At 37.7% G+C, this 25,413-nt stretch overlaps 1 protein-coding gene across 3 annotated transcripts in view; it reads right to left on the reverse strand.

Annotated features, from left to right (window-relative positions):
* The window catches only part of hdac4 (histone deacetylase 4), a 264,950-nt gene that overhangs the window by 149,697 nt on the left and 89,840 nt on the right, over positions 1-25,413 (reverse strand). For all 3 annotated transcript variants that reach the window (XM_067444476.1, XM_067444477.1, XM_067444475.1), the window contains exon 3: positions 8,250-8,318. In XM_067444476.1, the coding sequence (XP_067300577.1) occupies positions 8,250-8,318 (69 nt within the window). The remainder of the gene's footprint in view (positions 1-8,249; positions 8,319-25,413) is intronic.

The raw sequence follows: 25,413 nt of genomic DNA on the forward strand, positions 1-25,413 counted from the left end.
GTATCTGAACCACATAAAACATTTGATAAATCATGAAAACAGCACTATTTGGCATGTTTCACTGCATCATCACAAAAAAAACACACACAATTACCCAATATGCTTATACAATCTTTTAATAATCTTTTAATAAAGGTTGTCAAATCTCAAAAAAATTTCATTGTATTAACTCAAATGTTTAATTTCAATGAACTCAAAAGTTTAAGGCAACCAGGTAACTTTATATAAATATATAAAGAAAAAAATAATAAATAAAAATAAAGCACTGTTTACTTGTATCTTTACATATCTTTATATTGTAAATTTTATATTGTTTTTTTTTGTACTTATTTTATCAGAGTTTGAAATTAATTGTAAAAAAAACTGCACTGCATAAATCAAACATTTAGGTGAGATGATTATTTTTTGTGTTTAGACATTTCTTCAGCCCTTTCCCAATCTCAAATAAAAATATTCCTCCACAATAGTTGCCTAAGGTGGGGGTTGGGGGGGAGGTTATCCCCCATTTTCAAAAATGAAATTCAGGCCCTTAATGTCTGTAAAAAAAAACTGCTTGGAGCATCCCTATAAATAATTCTAAATGATAAAACGAAGGCTTCAAATAGATCGGTAGATACTGCTTCCTATGATTGCCGATCGACTGATCAGAGCACCCTCAGTTTTAATGTTTCTCAACACAGTTACTCAACACGGGTAAATAGCAGTCGATTACTCAAACTTGAATCGAGGAATCACGACAGGCCTAATATGCAAAATCACCATGATATTGAAACTACAAAATTTTGTACATGCCATTCTCACACACCTATTCATGAGTCAATTGATCTCTCTTTCGATAATAAATAGTCTGAACTTGTGTCAGCAAAAGAGATTTGGTCAAATGCATTTTTTGGTGTTGAATCAGCAGAGTGAGAAATCGCTATGCAATATGAGTTTTGTAGTAGGCACTAAAACTTGTGCTGAATTGTTGTAGGATTACGTGGGGCTGTTGGGAGAGCAGTTAGGCTCCGCCCTCTGCCCATCCCGCCGTCTTGGCTTTTTCAGTCCACTTTACTGACCTGGCTGGACTCCATCCCTTCTGGAGCTCAGCCAGTCCTGGAGAGAGAAAAAAAGAAGAGCGGGATGGAGAGAGAGGTAGAGCAGCGCAATGACCCTTTTCTTCAGGGAGAAGTGGACAGGGAAGGACAGTGAGAGAAAGTGAAAGAGAAATGCACCGTAAGCCAAAAGAATCTTTCAGCCTCACAAAGAAATTGTCCTTATAGTGTAGACAAGGTGACTGTGAAAGCTCCATAACTCAGAGTAAATTAGTGCTGCAAAATGTGTCAAATTTCATATTCTATATCCTTTTAATTAAACTGTCAATACGTTTAGTTTGCACTTGTGTGTCACGCGAGCTATAACAAAAGAGACGCATGTTCCAGTCCTACATACAAAAATATACACATATACAGTTGTGGTCACAATTATTGGCACCCCTGGTAGATGATCAAGTGTGGCAGTAAAAATAAATCTTCACTGTTTATCCCTTTGATCTAACATTTAAAAAAAATTTAAAAATGTAACCTTTCATTGATGAAAATTATTTAAAGTGGGAGGTAATTGACATTATGAAATAAATGCTCTTCTCCAAAACACTTTAGCCATAAATATTGGCACCCTTTTATTAGATACTTATATAGATATTTCCAAACTCCTTTTGCCAAGATCACAGTTTTGAGTCTTCTTATATAACGACTGATGAGTTTGGAGAACACCTGATATTAGACCATATTCCTCCATACAGAATAACTCCAGATCCTTTAGATTCTCAGGTCTTCTCTTCAGTTCAGACCACTCATTTTCTATAGGGTTCAGGGATCGCCACGCTTCATTTTGTGCTCAGTGACACATTTTTGTGTTGATTGTGATGTTTGTTTTGGATCATTGTCCTGATGGAAGAGCCAACCATGGCCCATTATAAGATTTCTAGCGGATGCGGTCAGGTTTTAATTTTTTAATCTGTTGGTATTTGCTAGAATCCATGATAGGCTACCATGTATCTGAACAAGATGTCCAGGTCCTCCACCCAAAAAAATTGATCCAGCAGTAGATTTAACTGTGGGCACTGGGTACTTTTTATCCTTATTTGAGCCAAACCTATCTGATGGGTTTTGCTGCCAAAAAGCTATTTTTTTTGTTTTGTTTTGTTTGTTTCATCTAACCATAGAACCAGGGGCCGAATTCACAAAACATTTTAAAGAATAAAATTCTTCTTAACTGCCAATTTCTAACTTAAGAAAAAAAAGATGAGAATATTTTACATTCCCAAAAACTTTTCTTAATCTTGTTCCTATCTTTTTTTCTTAAAATAGTTCTTGAGATAACATTTAAGAAGTATTCATATTCCCCAAAATAACGTTCTTAAAAATCATCGTAAATAACTTCTTAAAGTTAGGATAACCTCTTAACCGTCTTAAATACTCAAATCTAAGATGTTTAATAAATGTAGTGTTTCAAATAGCAAGCATTACAACATATGCTAAATATATCTATTACTAGTAGTACCATGAATGTGGACGAGTACTAATTGATGGAAGAGGCACCAGTTGATAAATGTATGCATATATAATGCACTAAGCTAGCATTAAGATGTTCTTAAGATCATATTTGAGAACTTAAGAATTTTTCAAGAAATGCACTTAGGAACATTGTTACGAACTTTCCTCCTTTCTTAAGAAGATTTTTGTTAATCCGACTTCAGGTCCCTTTTGAATTTCCAGTCGTGTCTGACAATTGAATATGCTGGAGTTTGTTTCTGGATGAGCGAGGAGGATTTTTCTTTGAATCCTCCCAAACAACATGTGGTGATGTGGAGGCTGGCTTTCTGATCCCAAGACTCAACTAATCTCTTGCAAGTTTTTGCCCACTCAAACTCTCCTCTTCACCATGCATTAGGACGATACACACACACACACACACACACACACGCACACACACCCTCTTCCAGACAGATTCATAACACCTTCATAATTATTGTCCTGATGGTTGAGATGGGAATGTTCAATGCTTTAGCTATTTTCTTATTGACCACTTTCTATTAATATATATTATTTGGTTTTACTCGTGATGAATGATTAAAGGGTTAGTTCAGCCAAAAATGAAAACTATCCCATGATCTTCTTTCAGATGAATAAAATCAGACTTTTATTAATAAATGTCCTGGCTCTTAAAAAGCTTTATAATGGCAGCAAATGGCTGTTTCTGTTAGTCCATAAAACTGCATCTATCCATCATAAAACTGCCCCACATGGCTCCGGGGGTTAATAAAGGCCTTCTTAAGCAAATTGATGCATTTGTGTAAGACAAACATACATATTTAAAACTTTTTAAAGTTAATTATCTAGCTTCCGGCAAATCACGTTCCACTCACAGAAAAAAGTGTAACACCCACCCCACTTATAATATAACTTTGATTTTATTCATCTGAAAGAAGAATGTCATATACTCATAGGATGGCTTGAGGGTGAGTAAATCATTGGATAATTTTAAATTTTGGGTGAACTGGCCTTTATTTCCTCATGTTTATACTCCTGTGAAACAAGAAGTCATAGCTGGACCAATTCATCTTCCTAGGCTCCCTGGTATGCTAAAAAATGTAAATACAGTTCAAAAATAGAGGGGAAAAAAGATTAAAAAGAGGGAAAAATCAGACAGAAGGAATGAATAAGGTATGGCATTACATCCATTAGCATACGGGTCACGCCCATTTAAGAGCCACGCTCCATCCCTGTTCTCTGTTCTTATCTGTAGTGCTGTTTGTGTCTCTCTCTGCCACTTAAGAGCTCATCTATAATTCAGTGCTCTAAATAAAGAGGCAGCGCAGTGATAAAACAGGACTCTGGGAGCACCGGGTGGACTATCCAAGCTCATCGGCGTAGGGCCTGCACCCAAAACACACACACACGCACACACACACCAACAACAACAACAACAAATCACTGGATGCAATATTCTCTCAATATTTTCCAGTTTTCTGATGATTTGTCATACATTGATAGGTATGTATTCTGCTCTGAAGTATTTTGCTTTAAAGGGGGAAATCAGAGGAAGCATCAGTTTGAGCAAAAAACCCTAATGCCAAATATATTCAAAAAGTTTAATGCAAGCAGTAAAATACAATTTTAAAATAGTCAAGACATGTTTTCAGTGAGTTTATAAATCAAATCCTTGATTTTTCTTCAAAATTATTAATGGAAGTGTAAAAAAAACATTATTGAAGTTTATTTCGGAGATAAAAAAAAATCTCTCAAGAAAGCGAATGATCACAAAACTACTGAACGATGCTACAACGTCCCAATAACAAGTACATTCAAATCAAATTTAGTGTGCATTGTCAACATATTGCTCAGCCCCAGTGGGCAGCAGATACACGACCATCTCTATCAGACAGTTGTAGTGTGGGAGAGCCTCAGATGCATCTACTACATTACACACACACACACACACACACACACACACACACACACACACGTTTCTTACAGCCACCCTCTGAATGAGAAACCCGCTCAGTCAGGCTACTTAATATGCAAACAAATCTGTTTTCATAAACTCCATAATCTCCTGTGTGAATCATATTCTCAAAGCCTCCTCCTGTTCAGACTACCAGCAATCACACACAAACAACTTTAGAGAATCTTTAGGGAAAAAACTAGACCAAAGTTGCTACTGATAATGATACAGGGCAATGGGAGTTCACCTTTTATGATACATGTGATAGACATTACATTTTAATTAAATAAAAAATGTATATATTATATTAAATATGAAAAACATATTACGTTTTTTATGAATTATTTAAATTAGATTTAATCCTATATTTAAAAAAAAGTTGAAATAGAGTAATATAGCAGTATTTATCATTTTGGTTTAGTTTAATTTTAAGTACTAACACAAAAATGAAATGAACTAAGTAAACATGAATACAATCTACAGACAAATGTTTATATGAGTGGTTTATAACTATATAATTGTGCCATGATAGACTTGTGAGGAAGAAGTCATTAATACTCAATCATTTCTAGGGCCATCCATCTCTAATTTAAAGTAACAAATAGGCAATTCTCGTTTTTATGGAATATTGTAGTCTTAAAAATGATTTACCTATGCTCATCTTTTTAATATTTATTTTATTTATGTCCCTTCATAAATCTTTAATCAAAATAACTTTTGCAGCGAATCTTTTCTGATGACTGGTTTGAGGGCGGGACAAACTGTCACTCACATGAGATCGACCAATAGCAATCCACAACCATACAATCAATTCCCGGTGGAGAACAAGTCCCGCCCTACATTTTTTCTTGTTTAAGAAGCTGTTTCACCCAGATACACTGTACATCACAAAAGGGAAGAAAAGTCTATTGCAACTTCTGTTTCATGCCAGCTTTAAACATAGTAAAATGCACAAGCAAGGTGGACGGCCTTGGTTCTCACACTAGAGATGCAAGTTTTAATTTGATTCCCCGTTCCACTGGATCTATCCGATAAAGCCGCAAAAAGCCCCTCTGAGAATGCATCGAATAAAATCGCTATAAAGAGCAGATGCATTTGCATGCTTTTTTGGAGACGGCCGGTTTGGAGCTCAGAGGTGTGGGCGTTTAACAAGTCGCCAACAGCTCATCTTCATTTTCAATTCATTTTCCGCCCTCGTAGCAGGAGATCTGCCCAGCACGTTTGCGGGCGCCAGCGCGCTTTCACGAGCCTCCTCAGAGGAAGAGTGTGTACGAGTGAGCGAATTATGTGTGAATGCCTGAAAAGGTCATAGCATTGCTTGACCAGAGTGTGTGTATGTGTGGCATGTGTGCGGTCTAGGAGGCTTTAACACACACACAAACTGTAAGTATAACACACTGTGATGACTCAAGCTCTCAGCAGACACACAGATGCAGACAAACATGCTCGAATGAACTTGCACGCCAGGGCCGCGCAAAGGCCGTCTACAACATAAATAAGACATAAGACAGACAGAGTACAGCACGTGACATCAGCACTCAGACATTCAAGCAATTTGACTCTTCTCCTGATGCATTTTCCTCTCTGAAAATTTAAAGAGATTCAAAAATGAACATTTTGGCAATTTTCAATATGATTTTTTTTCTGTCTTCTGTGGAATAAAAAAGGAGAAAATGGCATGCCCTGCATTGGACAGGAATCAAAAGTAGTTAAATCCAGGACTGTTATCAAGAACTAAAACCAAAAACACGAGAAATGTCTTTTTTGCTGTTCCTTGAAACAAAATAAACATGATCTGAAATAAAATAAAAATATTATTATTATTACAGCTAGTTGCTAAAGCTAAATGTATCACTTATTTAGTTTTAAGTACCATACTAAAATAACTAAAACTGAATGATCTAAAACTCCCAAATTAAAAATTATAAAACTACAGAAATAATAAGAGTGATGTTCCAGTGCTATATTAGACTTAAGGAATATATATATATATATATATATATATATATATATATATATATATATATATATATATATATATATATATATATATATATATATATATATATATATTTTTTTTTTTTTTTTTTTTTTTTTTTTTTTTTTTATAATGTATACTGTATTTTTATATACTATTTTATGTAAATATACAGATTAAATAAATAGATAAATAAAAATGTATACATATAAAAATATGTACATGTATAGATTTTTTGTAATAATATTGTAAATAAATTGATAAATCCTATATAAACTATTTAAAAATAAACATGCACATATTACAGTACAAACACAATACATAAACATATACTACTAGTAAATTGTAAATTGAAATGATCTTTGTAATGAACAATTTTTTTTTTTTTTCATTACACCAGTGAGAATGAGTATGCCTGGTATTTTGTATAAACAATTGCCTCTCCGTGTTTAACAGTATTTATTTATTTATTTATTTTTGAAAGGAACTGCACAGACTGCCTAATATCTAATGCTTACATGTCTCACACATGTTGAATAATGGATGAAGCTGCATATGGTGGTTTGATATTGCGAATGTGCTGCTCCGACACAAGCATCAGACAAATGAAGGCATCGCAACTACAGGCCATCCTGGCCAGAATCAGGACTGGCTGGGAATGTTGTGATCCAAAAACAGCAAGCATGCCTTGTCCACGTGGATGCATTAAACATACGGTAAGAAGTACCATCGGTCCCTGCTCAGAGCACATGTTTACAATCAATACTAATTCAGCATGGAGGGGAGAGAGAACGATAGAGGGGGAGAGGGGAAGAGTGGAAAGGCGCCGTTGGCAGTGAGCAGGTCTCCAGGCGAGACTTTCAGCACCATCTGTTTCCTGCTCCTCAATTCCAGTCTTAAACCCAGTCCTGCACAAGTCCAAACCCAGCTGAACCAGCCTAGACAGGGACTAAATCTGAATCCGCTTAAAAGGGTTATCAAGACAAACAAATCCCACACAAAGTCCAGTTCAGTCTCAGACTAAGAATAGAAAATCTGCTCTCTTCTTCCTCTCTTCCTTTCTTAATAATTTACTATAAAGGTCCCAAACTTTTAACGGCAGCCAAGAGAAAACCTACACAACCGTCTATATTTCTCAGAAGTGAAAAAAAAAATGCAATTTCATATGCAATGCATTATTGTTTGTGTTGTACATGGACATAACCCCATTAATAAGCTCCAGTGCAGTACCTGAGTCCTCAAACTACAGCGGTCTGCGTGTGGCTCTATGGCCAGGCCAACATGTGTGAGTGTGAGTACACAGATGCCACGGTCTGTCTCTTTTAGCAGGAGCAGAGGGTAACCACATCGGGCTAACCACTGTGTTTGTGGCTCGCCAGTAATCCACTGCTATTCCAGCTCCAAGAGGAGAGAGTGCACATACACATATAGGTTACAAAAAGAAACATAGAGAAACAAAAGGAAAGACAGACACTGCACAGGTCTGTGTTAACCGCTCTGTTATATACGTCCCCCACTACACCTGACGCAAAAACAGTGATTTTGCACTTCATATGTTTATTTAGTTGACTTGAAAAACATTTCACAAGTCTGCACTTCTACAGAAAAACAAACAACCAACTCCTGATGGTACATTTTCCACTGGGTGAAAAGTGTTTTAAAAGGCCCGTTAAACACATCTCTACCTCTACCGTGTAAATCAAAGCAGCCAATTAGACGTTCTTATTCAGGTGACCCTGTGTGACACACACACACACACATACAGAGAGAGACTCAGTCCTACCAGAAGGAATGTGGTTGATTGCAGATGGCTTCAGAAGTTCCAGTGGCTGTTCTTTACTGGGAAGTCCATCTGTGGGAGAGACAGAAACAGTTCCAACTGAGAAATGCCGTGTTGCACTGAGGATCAGGGAAGCATAAGTCATCAGGATATTGTATTACATCTCTGAACACAAACTACATATGCAACATATGGACCACTGCCAGGGAAATGACTGAGGGACTGACATGTGCTCAATGTCTTAAACGTAACAAAACAGGCTCTGTTAAACTTATTAATACATGTTATTGGTTTCATTATATATGAATGCACCACAAAAAAAATTACAAAAATGATCTTTGCAATCTTTCATCCAACATGTAATGTCCTGTTTCACCTCTAATACAACTTTCATATCAAGTACTAGATGTTTTCCTCTGATGTTTCATATTTTGCCGTATTTTCAATATTTAATCAGCTGAAGAAGATCCACACGGAAGCACAAAACCTATTTAACCTACTGAATATAAACTGTACTTCTATCTCTCACAGCCTTTAGTTTTATTTGAATCAATTTAAATCTGCTATTTACCCTGAAAAAAGTCCACAGCGCACATGAAATGAACACGCAACAGATTTCCTAAAGCAGAATTTATAATTAGGTGGAAAGGCAAAACAACATCAGTAGGCATGATAACTCTGGGAGAACCATGCTATAAATAGCCTAGATCTCTAAAAGAGGAATAGAGCGAGAGAGAGAGCGAGAGAGAGAGCGAGCGAGAGAGCGAGAGAGCGAGAGAGAGAGTGAGAGAGAGAGAGAGAGAGAGAGAGAGAGAGAGAGAGAGAGAGAGAGAGAGAGAGAGAGAGAGAGAGAGAGAGAGAGAGAGAGAGAGAGAGAGAGAGACTCACTGCAGGATACATGAGAGCATTAGCATTCACAAACACACACTCATACAGTAGCACAGGGACCATAAAACCTCCACATCTCATAATAATCCACCATAACAAAGGAGAAAGTGTGCATGAGGGGAATCTCACAAAACCTTTGAAGAGCAAATAAAACATTTTCTTTTCATTGCTAGATTATTGTCAAGACATTTAAGCATATTCTTTTCAAACTTTCATTAATGTAATGTGTGTGTGGGGTGTGGGGTGTCATAAGGTATGATTAGCCATTACAATAGGGCTGGGATGTTATGGATTTTTTCTTTTTTTGTGGTTGGAAAGATAGAAATTCCCACGGTTCAGCGGTATTCCGCTTTTAAACCCGTGATGCCTCGCCCCCTGTTGCGTGTCTTGTTGTGAGTGTGAATTTTCTGAGGTGGTGAGCCTGTTTGTAATTTACTCTGTAAATGAAATTGAGGGTACAACTAATGCATATATGCTATTTTAAATACTGTAGTCTATGCCAGATATATATTGCCTACATTTTAAAATAATAAACCCCATAAACATCCATTTCATAAGCATGCGTGTTTATTTTCCATCAGTGAAACAACACACTGTAAAACATTTAAATGATTATAAGTAAATAATGGGAATCTTAAAGGGGTACTTCAGCGCTAGGCAGATGAATCTGTATTTAAACTGGGTCATCAATGTAGTAGAAATGTGAAATTATTTTTGAATTTGGTGTCTTCTAGACTGAGAAAAGACAGAAAATGTATTTTTGTCCCATGGGGATGAAAGACTACAATTCCCGGAATGCTTCGCTGCCCTGTGCCATTCCCAACGCCACCAACTTGATTACAGTGACTGAGTTAGAGAAGACACTACAATTAAAAACTGAACGTGTCTGTTCAATATAATCAGTGGGTCACCGCGCGAGTATCAGAGCACTGAGCACTAACTGCACGAGTGATGAGAGCTGAGGTAATTGCGGCTACACTCGCGGCATACATTCACAACACGAGTTCAGTCTGGCGCGTTTCAGTTCATGCCTTTACAAGCTTAACTTTCATAGAAATTAATTTGAGAAGTTAAAAGACTTACATTGCACACCATAGCTCCGTTTAAATGAGTGCCTGTAGCTGCCAGCTGAGCTCTCCCTGCGAGCTGAGTGTAATCTCCCATCCCCCATGCGCGGATTCAAAACATGCGGAAATGGCTCCCTCTGCTGGCTGTAGTCTTTAGCCTTTGGCCAAACATTCCTCCTATGATGCAAAAATCGTCAATTTGCATCATAGGAGGAATTTTTCCAGAAATAAAATGCATAAATCTCTTGTCTCAGGGAGATATGAGGGGGGAAAGCACAATAATTTGAATATACTTCAGGGTTTCTACTGATACAAAGCCATTTGCTAATCGCTGAAGTAACCCTTTAAGAATATAAGAAAATTAAATATTTGTTTAATAAAGATTTGTTTCATAACCTATTTCCCCGCAAAGACACGTCATGCCGCTTTGCGCTTTGAGATGAACGTAGGACACGAGCTGGATAGACAACTTCTTGAATATCTTCGTCTTCATGTTTTCTGATGTTGCAAAGACTTGTTGTAAAACATCTAAAGAGTGAGTTTTATCTTCCACAGGGTCAAGACATTTAGGCCATGTTTTATTATTCACTGCTAGAGAAAACGAAAGTAAAATCGCTGAGTGCATGTGAACCGCGCTATTCAAATAAACTTGACGCGCCTCAAGTCTAATAACAAGCACAAACTGTGTTAAAGAAAATTACGTCCTAGAGTGTTTTTCTACCCTAGAAATCTAGACGCACCCTAGCGGCAGCAAATCTAATCTGCCGCGAGTGTCGACTAGCAACTCTCAATACACGTCTGAGCTATAAAAACCAAACTCTGGTCAGGCCAGTCACATCGTGTATAGAGTCGGTGGGCGGGGCTTAACATAATGACGGCCGAGTTGCGTTTGCGTGTTACTAGTAAACACAGAAGCTGGCGATCGGCGGTCTTTAGATTCGGCTTTGACCGCGACTCTGGAAGACCTGGAGTTGAGCTTTTCTCTGAGAAAAGAACAAAGAACGCCACTGAAGTCATTCTTAAGAAGGGATGTGCTGGAGTTTTGCCGACCGGATACGTTGAAAGTTTAATCAGTCAGCGAGCTCTGTTTCACCTTCGTTGCTCTGGTTGGTTGTAGCGCTATCCTATCGCGTGCAGAGGGAGTTTAAAAGACAACCGTTTATCCCGCCCCTCGGATTGAGCCCTGTCTATGGTGAGTTTCCAGACCAAACATCTTGATGTGGGTCTGGCTTGTCAGGCTATTGTTTTTCTACTTTACCACAGTAAAAGATGTGAATGGGTATAGACTTCCCTGCAAAAATCAATGCAATGTGCGTGAAGATTTGGGAAAAGGAACGAGATGTCCCGTGGGATAAAATGGACTAACGTTATGCCTATTGTTGAAATTTACGGAAATCGGATGACCAGAACGCAAAACAGAATTAAAAAGCTGGCAAATCTTAAATTGGGCTCAGCCTCCCTGTCTCATATGTTTTGAGGGCTGCGAATCGATGTAACATCTGCATTTATTTCCCTTGTAAGTGCTTCACTCCTGTGCTAATAATAATCACGTGAAACAGCGTTCACATAACGCTGGGTCAATAACTAAAATTTTAAGTAAAAAAAAAGTATTGGGCGTATTAAAATAAAAAGAACACAACTTCTTTTTCCCTCACATGCAACCTTAAAGCGGATGAGTCCTTATTTGGGTTAGTAAAATAATGAAATTATAGATTTTAAGTAGAAAACTTAAGTATTTATGTAAAGAGATAGGCTATATTAAAATAAAAAGTACAGATCCTCACAAGTGGAAGCAATTACTTTTTTTCCCTCACGTGCAACCTAGCGCGGAAATGTGGATGCGTCCTTATTTGGGTTAGTAAAATAAAAAATGTATACTTTTTGAGTAGAAAATAGTATTCATGGAAAGAGATAAAATACAGAGTAGACTATAGTAAATTATATATTTTTATACAAATGTAAAAAACGTCAATGTCGTCGTCCATCACAAAGTGAACAATATGAAAAAAAATATGAAGGCTGCATGCAACTTTTTTTTTTTTTTCTGCGGTGATGGCGGTGACGATCTCAGACCCCCGGTATTGCGGTAAAACTGTAACCGTCCCACCCCTACATAACGATAGCAGGACCCAAGGTTTCCCAGCAGAACATTGCCCAAAGCATCACACTGTGTACACTGGTGCCATGTGTTCTCCAGGTAAGTGACACAATGTTGATGCTTTCAGTGGTGGACAGGGGTCAGCCTGGGTACCTTGACTGGTTTGCCCCATACACAACAAACTGTGATGCACTGTGTATTCTGACACCTTTCTATCAGAACCAGCATTAACTTCTTGAGCAATTTAAACTCTATTGGCTCATCTGTTTTATCGGACCACACGGGCCAGCCTTCACTTCCCAAGAGCATCAATGAGTCTTGGCTTAATTTTATCATTTAAAAAAAAATATACACAAAACTTAAATTATTGAAATATTTAATGTTAAAATTAAATGCTTTTCAACCTGTGAAAAAATAAATCATGACAGCAGGTTTCATGGCATTCTTCTTAGCTGTAATGAGTTTGTGTATGGCAGAACTGGGAGCAGCCATTAATCAACCAGTAATGAGCTTCAGATGCACTTCACACGAGTGAGCTTCCTGACATACTGACCCCAATGTGTCTCACACCTACTCACTAAAGACAGACAGTGAATCACAGCCTGCGAGAGAGACGGGGAGTCGAGATAAAGGAATGCAAAGACTTCACAGCGTTTAATTCATTAGACATTCCAGTCAGAGTCTCGCCAGCGGCGGCAGGCGTAGGGACGTTTCCACAGATCAACAGTCGTCAGTTCCTCTGAAAGTGAGACCGGAGGGCTTTAGTGTCAGTTTGCACAGAGCACTGCAAAGAGGACAAACAAACCACCTCAAAAAATCTGGAGGGGTTCACTGAGTGATTGTGTAGTTGACCATCCCATTTTTCTACGACGACATCACTTCTGTAGATGCCAAATCTGTCCTCAAATCTGCTCTGAACTGCAGACAGACAGGAAAAACATTGCCACGCAACTGACAATCAGAAGATGACAAATCAACACTCATGTACAGAGGGGCGATGGCAATTCTGCACAGCGCTCCCACTGCCTCTATCATAGGAAAGTTAAAATTTCAGAACTAAACACTCAGGAATACTTCATTCTGTTTGTTCTGGTCTGAAGATGACAGAACAAAAATGTTCTCAGCGTTTTCCCAAAGCTGAGACAATGGTTAAGAGCATTTCCAACAGGACTGTGCTTTGACAGCAGGCTCCAAACCCCTTCATTTGTCCAATTTGCATAGTAAAGCCAAAGAGTTGAATATAGTTTATAATAATAAGGATAGATGGATAGATGCATAAATAAATAAAATCTTTTTGGCGGGCATGTCTACTGGTGCGGTCTGATAATCAAAGACCAAAACAAAGCATGGTTGGTCAACATTCATTCTATCTAAGTGGGTTTTTCTTTGTCCAAAATAAGCAAGCAAATGCGCTGAGGGATACTTCAATCTGTTTGTCTGGGTCTGAAGACAACAGAACACAAATTTTCTCAGTGTTTTCCAAAAGCTGAGACAATAGTTAACAGCGTTTTTAAGAGAACTGTGCTTTTACAGCATGCTCCAAACCCCTTATTTTGTCCAACTTACATACACAAAAAACTAAAGTAAAATATTGAACAATATTTGAATATATTTTATAATAATAAAGGCTTAAAATAATAAAATTAAATATTACATTGCATAAAAATGAAAAGATAAAAAATAATACAATTTTATTTAATATAAAAACAAATAAGTAATGAAAACTTTTTGGTGGGCATGTCTATGGTTGTGGTTCGCTGATCAAAGTCCAAAACAAGCCAAGTTTGGTCAATTTGCATGTCATCCAGACAGTTTCTTCTCAGTGGGGTTTTCTTTGTCCGAAATAAGCTGCAAATGCCTATAATCAAAAGCCTGGATAGTCAAAAGACTGCCAAAATAGAGACGAGAACCAATCCTCCAAACTCCCAGCCTCAACCCCTATCAACCGATCTGCCTTCATACATCTCGACTTAATCATATCTCTGTATCTCATTGAGTGACAGGACCCAAGCGACCTCATCCATTCATGTAATACACACAGCGGCTCAGATAAGAGCTACACTTATCCCTGTGAATTCAGATCAGAACAGAGTGTATCAATCATCCTGCTGATAAGAGCTGTTCCCGAGGAACGTGCACAGAATGCTGCGGAGAACCCGGTATTCCCAAACTCTACCAATGTCTGAAAATAAAGCTGCAATTGATGATTGCTTTGATTAATTCTTAATTGCTTATTCAATTCATCACACAAAATCCTGTGTATGTAAAAGAGTACATTAAAAAAATAATTTCTCCAAAAATATAAGCAAATATAAAAATAAGGGCTGCCACTAATGACTTAATTTTATATTGATTAATCTATCGACTAATTTAACACAATCATTTTCAGTAAATTTTTCTTAAAAATATTTAATTTAACTTGCAACTTTGGCATTCAGCAGTGTACTATAAAACGTATAAATGTAAACAGCCCCTTGACAAAATGTAGTGTTGTCAGAATACTAAAATTATGACTTTGATACGATAGCAGATTTAAATACCTCTATACAGATACTGAATCGATACCAAGACAACATTTTTTTTTTTTTAAATAATTGAATAATATGACAGACCTTTTTCCAAAACCAGTTTTTTTTTGTTTTTTTTTTAAACCTGAGATCTTACGGGTGTGGAACGACATTAGGGTGAGTCATTAATGACAAATTATATTTTTGGGTGAATTAACCCTTTAACATTTCTCAATGTTTAAGTGTTCTTCTTTTTCCAGAGTCTGTGTGTGTGTGTGTGTGTGTGTGTGTGTGTGTGTGTGTGTGTGTGTGTGTGTGTGTGTGTGTGTGTGTGTGTATGTATGTATATATATATATATATATATATATATATATATATATATATATATACACACACACACATATATGTGTGTGTGTGTGTGTGTGTGTGTGTGTGTGTGTATATATATATATATATATTAGGGGATATATGGGACTTTAACGCGTTAATTAATTAATTCCGCAAAAATAAAAATAAAAATTTTAACCACTTATTTTTGCACCACGGAACATTTTTCAATGAATGAGTTTCGACGGAGCGATTATACTGGAACACCAACTGGCGCTCACGAGTCACGACAACAACAAACCATAGTGAACATGAACGAAGAAGCTGATGAGACCGCTTTCCTTGGCCCCGTGGATGGGAAATTTTGTTTTACAAGAAAGGATGGAAGCGTCGACAAGAGCATGGTTGTGTGCTATACAACAAGGAATTTGCGTATCACTGCAGCACTTCGAGCCTCAAATATTACAAACATGCTTTTGCTACACTTAATGGCAAACATTGCGCTGGTCTGGTGGACTGAAATAAATAAACAATATTTTGTTGATTAAGCTTATGTATTCAGTCATTATTCAATGGTATACTAAAAATACATGTGAAAAATTACTTCTCATTGTTCTCAGGTCAAATATTTATATGCAATTAAAATGCGATTAATTTTGATTAATTAATTACAAAGCCTCTAATTAATTAGATTAATTTTTTTAATCGAGTCCTGGCCCTAATATATATATTGAGCCGCATAGGAACTGATTATGGGATTTCAACTGACTAGATGAAGGTCTCTTGGCAGACAAGGTGTTTCACAAGCACTGAACTTGAACATGTCTTGATGCCATCCTGCCTCAGTTTACACTGCCTATGTTTTTCAGGTTGAGGATACATGTGTTTTGTTCTCTCCTCCTGTGATCAGGCCGATACAGGGTGTACGAGTTCAGGCTGGAGACAGATAAACAAGGCAGCCCACAGCAGTTACCTCGCTCAGCCGTGATTAGCCACCTCTGTAACCCAGCACGCTCCGGCACTGAACCCCGCTGAGTCCGGAGAGCCAGGAACCCGAGGAACCTGCAGCAGACAGGCTCTAACAAACCGCCCCACATCGGCACACGTGTTACCATCTGAATGTGCCTATCCCACAGGCCTCGAGCTTTTAACAAACTTTTGTCTTTTTCATGATGCTATTTTCAGCCATTCAGACTGAAGTCATTATTAATGCATGCAGCTGCACACCAAAAAAATCAAACATTTATGGAAGAGCCCTCCAATGGTATCCCCTCAGAACAAGGGCGCTTTCCAGGTTGTGGAGGCACTGCTCCTGCTTTATTCCTCCTGAGAGGGATGTAGATGGGAGGAGACAGAAACAGGGGCATTAAAGAGAAGACAGAATAAACAAAGGATCGAAGCTGTTTGTGCTTTCGTCGCACGTTCCTGGGCTCATCTCGCTGCACGCGCGCTCTATTTTTGGAAGCTTCCCTGAACTAGACAAGAGCAGAGCCTGTACCATCATGGCATTTTAATCAGACCTTCAGTGCTTCTCTAACTGCACACAACAACAGGGGAGTGCTGAAGAACACAGCACTGCAGTTACTTAAGCATGCGTGCATCAAGCAATGCAGTCAGGAGTACTTCTGCCACTAGACAAGGGTTATAACAACCAGTTATTATTATGCATCGCATGACTTGATTAATTGTACAAGTGCAAATTAAGTGTACAAAAAGTAAATCTGCCAAGTGTTTTTTTTAATAATATTATTAATTTCTTTCTTTGAGCTTTGGCTTGTACTGTATATTTGTATATGGTCACTAGCAAAGTATTTGTTTTGTTTTAGCTGCTTAGGGACTACAGTTCCGTTATCAATGATATAATCCAATATATTTACATTTTGTATTTCATACTGATATCCATTAATGTGCACTTTGTTAAAGTTGTAGTATTTTTGCAGTAAAATATCCAAAAACCACAAGGCCAGTGTTATATATTTTGTTCAGTTGAGTACCTACAATATCCCAAATGTTTCCAACTATTTGTAAATTGTGAGAAAATTGCTATTTTAACTAAGGACCGGGACGTTTCAGCATAGCGTTTGAGCGAGTCGCCTGTCAATGGCGTCATATCTGCGTTACCCTCGGTTTTATTCTGCAGAAGCGCTTTTCTCTAAGCAGTGTGAACATGTCACAGCAGCGCCGAGCGAACGCACAGAGTAACGTCATAACATAATTTTAAACACACTTAAATGTATCTAATATGATAAACAGAGCTGCTTTACCTTATAATCATGACCGGAAAAGGCGACTGTGTCCCGTCCCGTCATAATAAAAGTCCCGGTGCTTGCGAGCCGTGTGTTTGTATAACAATCGCTCCAGCTGCCGTGCTCAGCTCCACAACACTCAGTCCTGCTCTGCTTTACTCTACAGTAATGTTAATAACCGCATCCATGGATGTCATTTCTGCCCGTGTCCTATTTTCCACCGGCTGTGAGGTGGAGACCACTTGTCCCAAGATGCTGCGCTCAAACTTGGCGTCATCAAACTGCACCTTTGTTTAGAATAGGGACGGTGGACCAGTGGACGGAAAGTTGCATATTTTTAATTACTATATCATATTACAATATTAACAATTAACATTATTTAAAAATACAAATTTTCAAAATATATATACCATATATACAGAGAGAAAGAGAGAGAGAGAGAGAGAGAGAGAGAGAGAGAAATAGATGAGAGATGTGAATATATGTATTATATTATTTCTTTTTTGATAGTGAATATGACCTGCTATAAATAAATAATGGTACAAAATGTCTTTATTTTGCCCCATATCAATAAGATAAGTTATTATTTTTGAACCTAGGTATCACAAAATTATAATGTACAGTATAAAAAAAGGATAATTAATTTTGTGATTTGCTAAATATTATATTTAACAGTCATTAAATTAGTAGTGTTTTTAAAGATTAAGTCCACATTAGATGAGCATGCACTATTGCATATCATATATTGTTGGACATAATTTGATAACACATACAATATTGTTATATTGTCATCATGACAAAAGTATCAACTGTACCCTGTAGAGCAGAAGCAGAACACACTCCCATTAACAGACAGACAGGCAGAGACGGGCACAGGAGCCCCCTGCGTCTAAGGCACATATGTCTCTGTGTCTCTGTCTGTATCATATCCTGATCCACATATGCAGACACAGAAACAACAGATATGGTAGCAAACATTAATTCATGTTGGCAGTATGGAGATAAAATACATAATAGGATTCCCACATCCTTCGACTTCCATGACTAATGATAAAATAAGGATTTTAATACTAATTTTAATTAAAGCGATCACATGAAGGAGACCAATGTCTAAGTGATTAATTATGTTAAAGCATAACAAGAAAAATATATTGACTACTGAAATGTGAAAACTTTCCCATTCATTTTAAGAGTTTAATAATTGTGTGTTTCCAAGTGAAAGCAATTTTCAATGAGGAAAAAAAATAGCATGGGACATTAATCTATTGAGAATTTATTAGATCTTGAAAAGTAGGTGTTATGTACCAGAATGGAGCAAGTCTGCTGAAACATAGTGGCTAATTGGCTATTGGTTAACAATATTTAATGGTTTGCATCGTCTTAAGTTTTTGGAAGAACATGCACCGATTAATCATGCAGAAGAAGATCAGAAAATGTACATCAGGTAAGTAAATAGAGTTCAATTTAAAATAATGTCTTCAAAATTCCCTGATGTTTCCTGAAAGAATATACACACACACATACACACACACACACACACACACACACACACACACACACACACACACACACACACACACACACACACACACACACACACACACACACACACACACCCACCCACCCACCCACCCACACACACATCCATACATCTACATAATACATATACATACACACTCACCTAAAGTATTATTTGGAACACAATACTAATACTGTGTTTGACCCCCTTTCGCCTTCAGAACTGTCTTAATTCTACGTGGCATTGATTCAACAAGGTGCTGAAAGCATTCTTTAGAAATGTTGGCCCATATTGATAGGATAGCATCTTGCAGTTGATGGAGATTTGTGGGATGCACATCAAGGGTACGAAGCTCCCGTTCCACTACATCCCAAAGATGCTCTATTGGGTTGAGATCTGGTAACTGTGGGGCCATTTTAGTACAGTGAACTCATTTTCATGTTCAAGAAATCAATTTGAAATTATTTGAGCTTTGTGACATGGTGCATTATCCTGCTGGAAGTAGCCATCAGAGGATGGGTACATGGTGGTCATAAAAGGTTGGACAAGGTCAGAAACAATGTTCAGGTAGACTGTGGCATTTAAACGATGCCCAACTGCCACTAAAGTGTGCCAAGAAAACATCCCCCACACCATTACACCACCACCACCAGCCTGCACAGTGGTAACAAGGCATGATGATCCATGATCTCATTCGGTTTACACCAAAATCTGACTCTACCATCTGAATGTCTCACTGAAATCGAGACTCATCAGACCAGGCAACATTTTTCCAGTCTTCAACTGTCCAATTTTGGTGAGCTAGTGCAATTTGTAGCCTCTTTTTCCTATTTGTAGTGGAGATGAGTGGTACCCGGTGGGGTCTTCTGCTGTTGTAGCCCATCCGCCTCAAGGCTGTTTATGGTGTGGCTTCACAAATGCTTTGCTGCATACCTTGGTTGTAACGAGTGGTTATTTCAGTCAAAGTTGCTCTTCTATCAGCTTGAATCTGGCCCATTCTTCTCCTCTGACCTCTAGCATCAGCAAGGCATTTTCGCCCACAGGACTGCCGCATACTGGAAGTTTTTCCCTTTTCACACCATTCTTTTTTAAACCCTAGAAACGGTTGTGCGTGAAAATCCCAGTAACTGAGCAGATTGTGAAATACCGGCCAGTCTGGCACCAACAACCATGCCATGCTCAAAAGTGCTTAAATCACCTTTCTTTCCCATTCTGACATTCAGTTTGGAGTTCAGGAGATTGTCTTGACCAGGGCCACACCCCTAAATGCATTGAAGCAACTGCCATGTGATTGGTTGATTAGATAATTGCATTTATGAGAAATTGAACAGGTGTTCCTAATAGTCATTATACATGTATACACACACACAATTCAATGGGTTCAAAAACATGCAAAATGTTTTTGCTCTCAATCAAAAGCACTATCCATCAGAAATTAAAATGATTGAGAGTTTAGAAGGTGTTCAAGAAAAGTTGAGTGAAATGCTAAAGATTGATAGATGTAGTGTGTGTGTGTTACTGAGATGGACAGACTGGCTGGCGGTGGCAGATGGCAGAAAGACGACACCAGAGCCTGATGGACTAGATGAGGAGAAGTCCGTCTGTCTGTGTGGCATTAAAGCCACGATTACACGATCTCACACACACACACACACACACACACACACACACACACACACACACACACACACACACACACACACACACACACACACGTTGGTTTATGTGGTTTACAGGGACTCTCCATAGGCGTAACTGATTTTATACCGTACAAACCGTATTTTCTACCCCCTTACACTGCCCCTGTCCCTAAACCTACCCATCACAGGAAACATCCTGCATTTTTACTTTCTCAAAAACACATCATTTAGTATGTTTTAAAGCTATTTGAATTATGAGGACATTTGAAATGTCCTCATAAACCACATTTATAGTGTAATACCAGTGTAATACCCATGTAGTTATACAAATTTGTGTCCTCATAAACCCCATAAACAGGCACACACACACACACACACACACACACACACACACACACACACACACACACACACACACACATACAATTTGTCCCTCTCTCTGCCAGTACAGTAGCACATGCCACATCACACAGAGGTACATTAGAGTCAACATGAAACTATTCACTACCCATTTTACTTCCGTAATCTGTAGGGCTGCCTCACTAAGAGTTGACTAAACGTTGAACATGTCAAACAAAAAAAAGGGTACAATTCTAAAGATTTTCCAAGGATTTTGATGAAAAAAATGTCTACATTGGAAAATGTACAATAAGAAAAGAATTGTTTTAGGAATGTAAAAAAAGTCCATTCTGATCAGCAGCACAACAACAAAAAAAGAAAAGAAAAGAAAAGAAAAGGAAAGAAAAGAAAAGAAAAGTTTATTGAAGCTCAAGCCTGAAACCATTTGACTGGTGAAGTGTTCTGGACAGTTACACTGATTCTAATCACCACAACACTCCTGTTCATGGGGCATCCCCACAGCCGGCTTTCAACCACCATCACCCCTGCCTCAAAACCTCAGAAGAAAAGAGCAGTGTGTGTGTGTGTGTGTGTGTGTGTGTGTGTGTGTGTGTGTGTGTGTGTGTGTGTGTGTGTGTGTGTGTGTGTGTGTCACGGGTGATACAAAGAAAAACTGGTGCGAGGATCCAAGTGCAAAAAAGGAGATATTTATTAACAAATAAAAACCAACTTAAAGCAAAAACCCACGAGGGGGGAAAAACACATAAACAGAATAATAACATACAAAACATACCAGGAAGGGTCACGGGGAAAACGGGACACGTAGACAGTACAACGATCCGACCAGGACTGACAAACACAAGGAACTTAAGAAGGGAAGAAATCAAGAGGGAACAGGTGGGACAAATGAAACCAATAACGAGATAACAAGGGGGGAGGGATCTAACAGAGCCCATGCTCAACATAACAAAACCCACATGTGCACACAAGACAGGACATGTGTGTGTGTGTGTGTGTGTGTGTGTGTGTGTGTGTGTGTGTGTGTGTGTGTGTGTGTGTGTGTGTGTGTGTGTGTGTGTGTGTGTGTGTGTGTGTGTGTGTGTGTGTGTTTCCAGGGAAGTCTAGGAAATTATTTTCCAGGAAAAAGAGCTTGCAGGTTAAATAAAAGTAGTTTAACCCCGAAACCATGACGCACCATTTCATTGGATATCTATCTTCATAACAGTCAAAATATGCTTCAAACTAATTATGCTTGAAGAAACCTACCCGCAAATCTACCTGGAAAAGTGTACCTGGGACAAAAGCTGTTTTTCCTACTGACACACTACAGCTGGGGGGTATAAATACTAAAGTGCCTATGACTTTTGCAAAGTAAACCATTAAACGTCACATTGTGGCTTTTAGAATTTAGAGAATTTTAGAGACTTTCAAACATTTGAGGCAATAAGTGCCTTCTCCACAAAGCATGTTTATCAACTTGCAGGTAAATATAGTTACACACTGATAAATTAATTAATTAAAAAAATAAAGAAAATCGTCTCCAATTGAAAATTTTCTAGTGACTGATCACATCTACATTTTTCAGTTGGCCAAAATAAATTTCTGTGAATTGATTCAATTTATTTAACAGAAATTCAATTTGGCCAACTGATAAGTTTAGATGTGATCAGTCACTAGAAAATTTTCTATTGGAGACCTGATTTTTTTTGGTTACAGCCGACATCACGGTTTACTGTAGCTCTGTAGGCACTTCGTTTTTTCTGTCATTTAGCTAAAAATCTCTATTAAAGACAGAGCTCTACGCACAGGCTATAAGACCTCTCTTTATGCAAGGTTAAGTCATTCTTTTTCACTCTTCAAATACATAAATTAGCATATTTACAATATATATATATATATATATATATATATATATATATATATATATATATTATTTTTTTTATTTTTTTACAGTATGTATATATATATATATATTAGGGCCGGGACTCGATTAAAAAAATTAATCTAATTAATTAGAGGCTTTGTAATTAATTAATCGAAATTAATCGCATTTTAATCGCATATAAATATTTGACCTGAGAACAATAAGAAGTAATTTTTCACATGTATTTTTAGTATACCATTGAATAATGACTGAATACATAAGCTTAATCAACAAAATATAGTTTATTTATTTCAGTCCAGCAGACCAGCGCAATGTTTGCCATTAAGTTTAGCAAAAGCATACTTGTGATATTTGAGGCTCGATGCGCTGCGGTGATACGCAAATTCCTTGTTGTATAGCTTGCACACAACCCTGCTCTTGACGACGCTTCCATCCTTTCGTTCTTTCGTTTTTTAAAACAAAATTTCCCATCCACGGGGCCAAGCAAAGCGGTCTCATCAGCTTCTTCGTTCATGTTCGCTCATGCCCTGCGTCTCAATCAGCTCCCTAGTTCCCTAGTCAGGGCACTGATCAGGACATAAGTCAATGGGCTGACTCCCTGATCAGTGCCCTGACTACTGAACTAGGGAGCTGATTGAGACGCACCCATGTTGTTGTCGTGACTCCGGAGCGCTAGTTGGTGTTCCAGTATAATCGGTCCGTCGAAACTGATTTATTGAAAAACGTTCCGCGGTGCAAAAATAAATGCGGTTAAATTTTTTTTTTTTTTGCGTAATTAATTAACGCGTTAAAGTCACGTAATTAATTAATCTTAATTAACGCGTTAAAGTCCCGGCCCTAATATATATATATATATATATATATATATATATATATATATATATATATATATATATATATATATATATATATATATAAATATATATATATAAAAATAGATAGATCGATAGATAGATATATATATATAAATTCTTAAATTCTACATATTACATTTTTTCTCCATGATACTACGATTGTTTGGTTGAATTAATAAAACAGTCTATACATTAAGACCAACTGTACTGCACGGATCTAAAATAACGTCACACATCAGATGTTTTTCCCCAACAGTTAACTGATCATTCACTTAAGACATAACAGATAATGTTTGCGTGAATACTCACCATGACAGACTTTGAAATAATACAATTCTGTGTATGTGTATATCAGGATCGTGTCATTTGTTTAGATTCGTGTCATCGATAATTTGCCATGAATATTCACAAAATTGGAATGCTGCGCTTTGCAGCGATACCAAACTTTTGCTGAGAGGCAGCAGTCCAGAGGATGAGAGCAGAGAATTTTTTTTCATTGACAAAGGAAAGGTACTCCTCTCAAAAAAATGTACAAATAAAGATACTTTTAGATGTTCAATTGCTATTTGGAGAATTGGGTTCACTAGATGATGCTTAATGAACTTGTTTTTGTAAAAAAACAACAACTTCAAATTCAACCAAAATTGACAGTGAAAATTGACATGCACAAGTATAATCATAAAGTTCTCATAAAGTAGTAAAAGGCCCTTCTATTGATGGGACTGTATCCACTGTACCGAAGCAACGCTCATGGAGTTTGTTTACAGTACAGAAGAAGCTTTGAAGACAGATGCCTTATCAGCTCCAAAAATATGCATCTTCAGACTCTCCATGAAGATAAAGTTCTGCTGTCCCACCCTGCACCAGATCTTTCTGACAGACCATCAGAACCGGCGGACTGAGGCTGTACTCTAATAAGCTTAAAAATACCTAGCACATAAACTCTGGCTGAAATACCTTATTGTACTAAGAATAAGCAATTTATTTGTATTCATTTCAAAACGAAATTTATAAATCAACATTTGCCTCGCTTCGTCCACCATCTATGACTGCCGTCAAAAGACAAAGCCATTTACATAAACAAACACACAGGAGCTAATTACATCCTCATCTACAAATGACTCCAGCTTAGACTGTTATTAATAAAACTCATTGTTGACATGAAGCAGGGCTTCCTGAGGGCTTAACACATCCGGCCTGCCGCACACAGAGATCTAACGACAGGAATATTCATGGAATTAAGGCCTGATTGGGGAACAATCAGAGACACAGAGCTAAAAATAGAGCCTGCAGGCTGCTGGTGACACGTCTCTTCAAGGTCACCTCGTCCGACCACTCCAGGGCAAAAAAGTTTGTATTTGTGTACAAGTGTCTAACATGAGATCAAGTTCTCTGTATTAACTCTGCATTTGTGAAGAGTATTCTGTGCTTCAATCTCTTTACATTCAGCATACACAGGGTTGCCTACTGGATGTCAAATGTTGTTATATTCCTCTTTCCCATGCAAGCACATCCCAGAATGTCTGTAAATCACAGGATACGACTCCCTGTAATGGGGTGATCAAGTGTCCAATCTAATCATGTGCTTAAAAAAACTGCTCCTTCCCAAAACCTTTCTGTCTGCCTCCTATATTGGAGCAATTTATGTTTTTATGGAACATTGCTGTATTTATTATAAATGAGTAATCCATGCACACTGGAAGCACCGTATGTTTGGTTGGATTTCGACGAGCGTGTTGTGTTCTTTAAGGGTCAACCTGGAAAACCTCCTCATGGAAAAAGAAACATCGCAGCCG

Source organism: Pseudorasbora parva, chromosome 5 (genome assembly GCF_024679245.1).
Source record: "Pseudorasbora parva isolate DD20220531a chromosome 5, ASM2467924v1, whole genome shotgun sequence".
In the NCBI taxonomy this organism is placed as follows: Eukaryota; Metazoa; Chordata; class Actinopteri; order Cypriniformes; family Gobionidae; genus Pseudorasbora; species Pseudorasbora parva.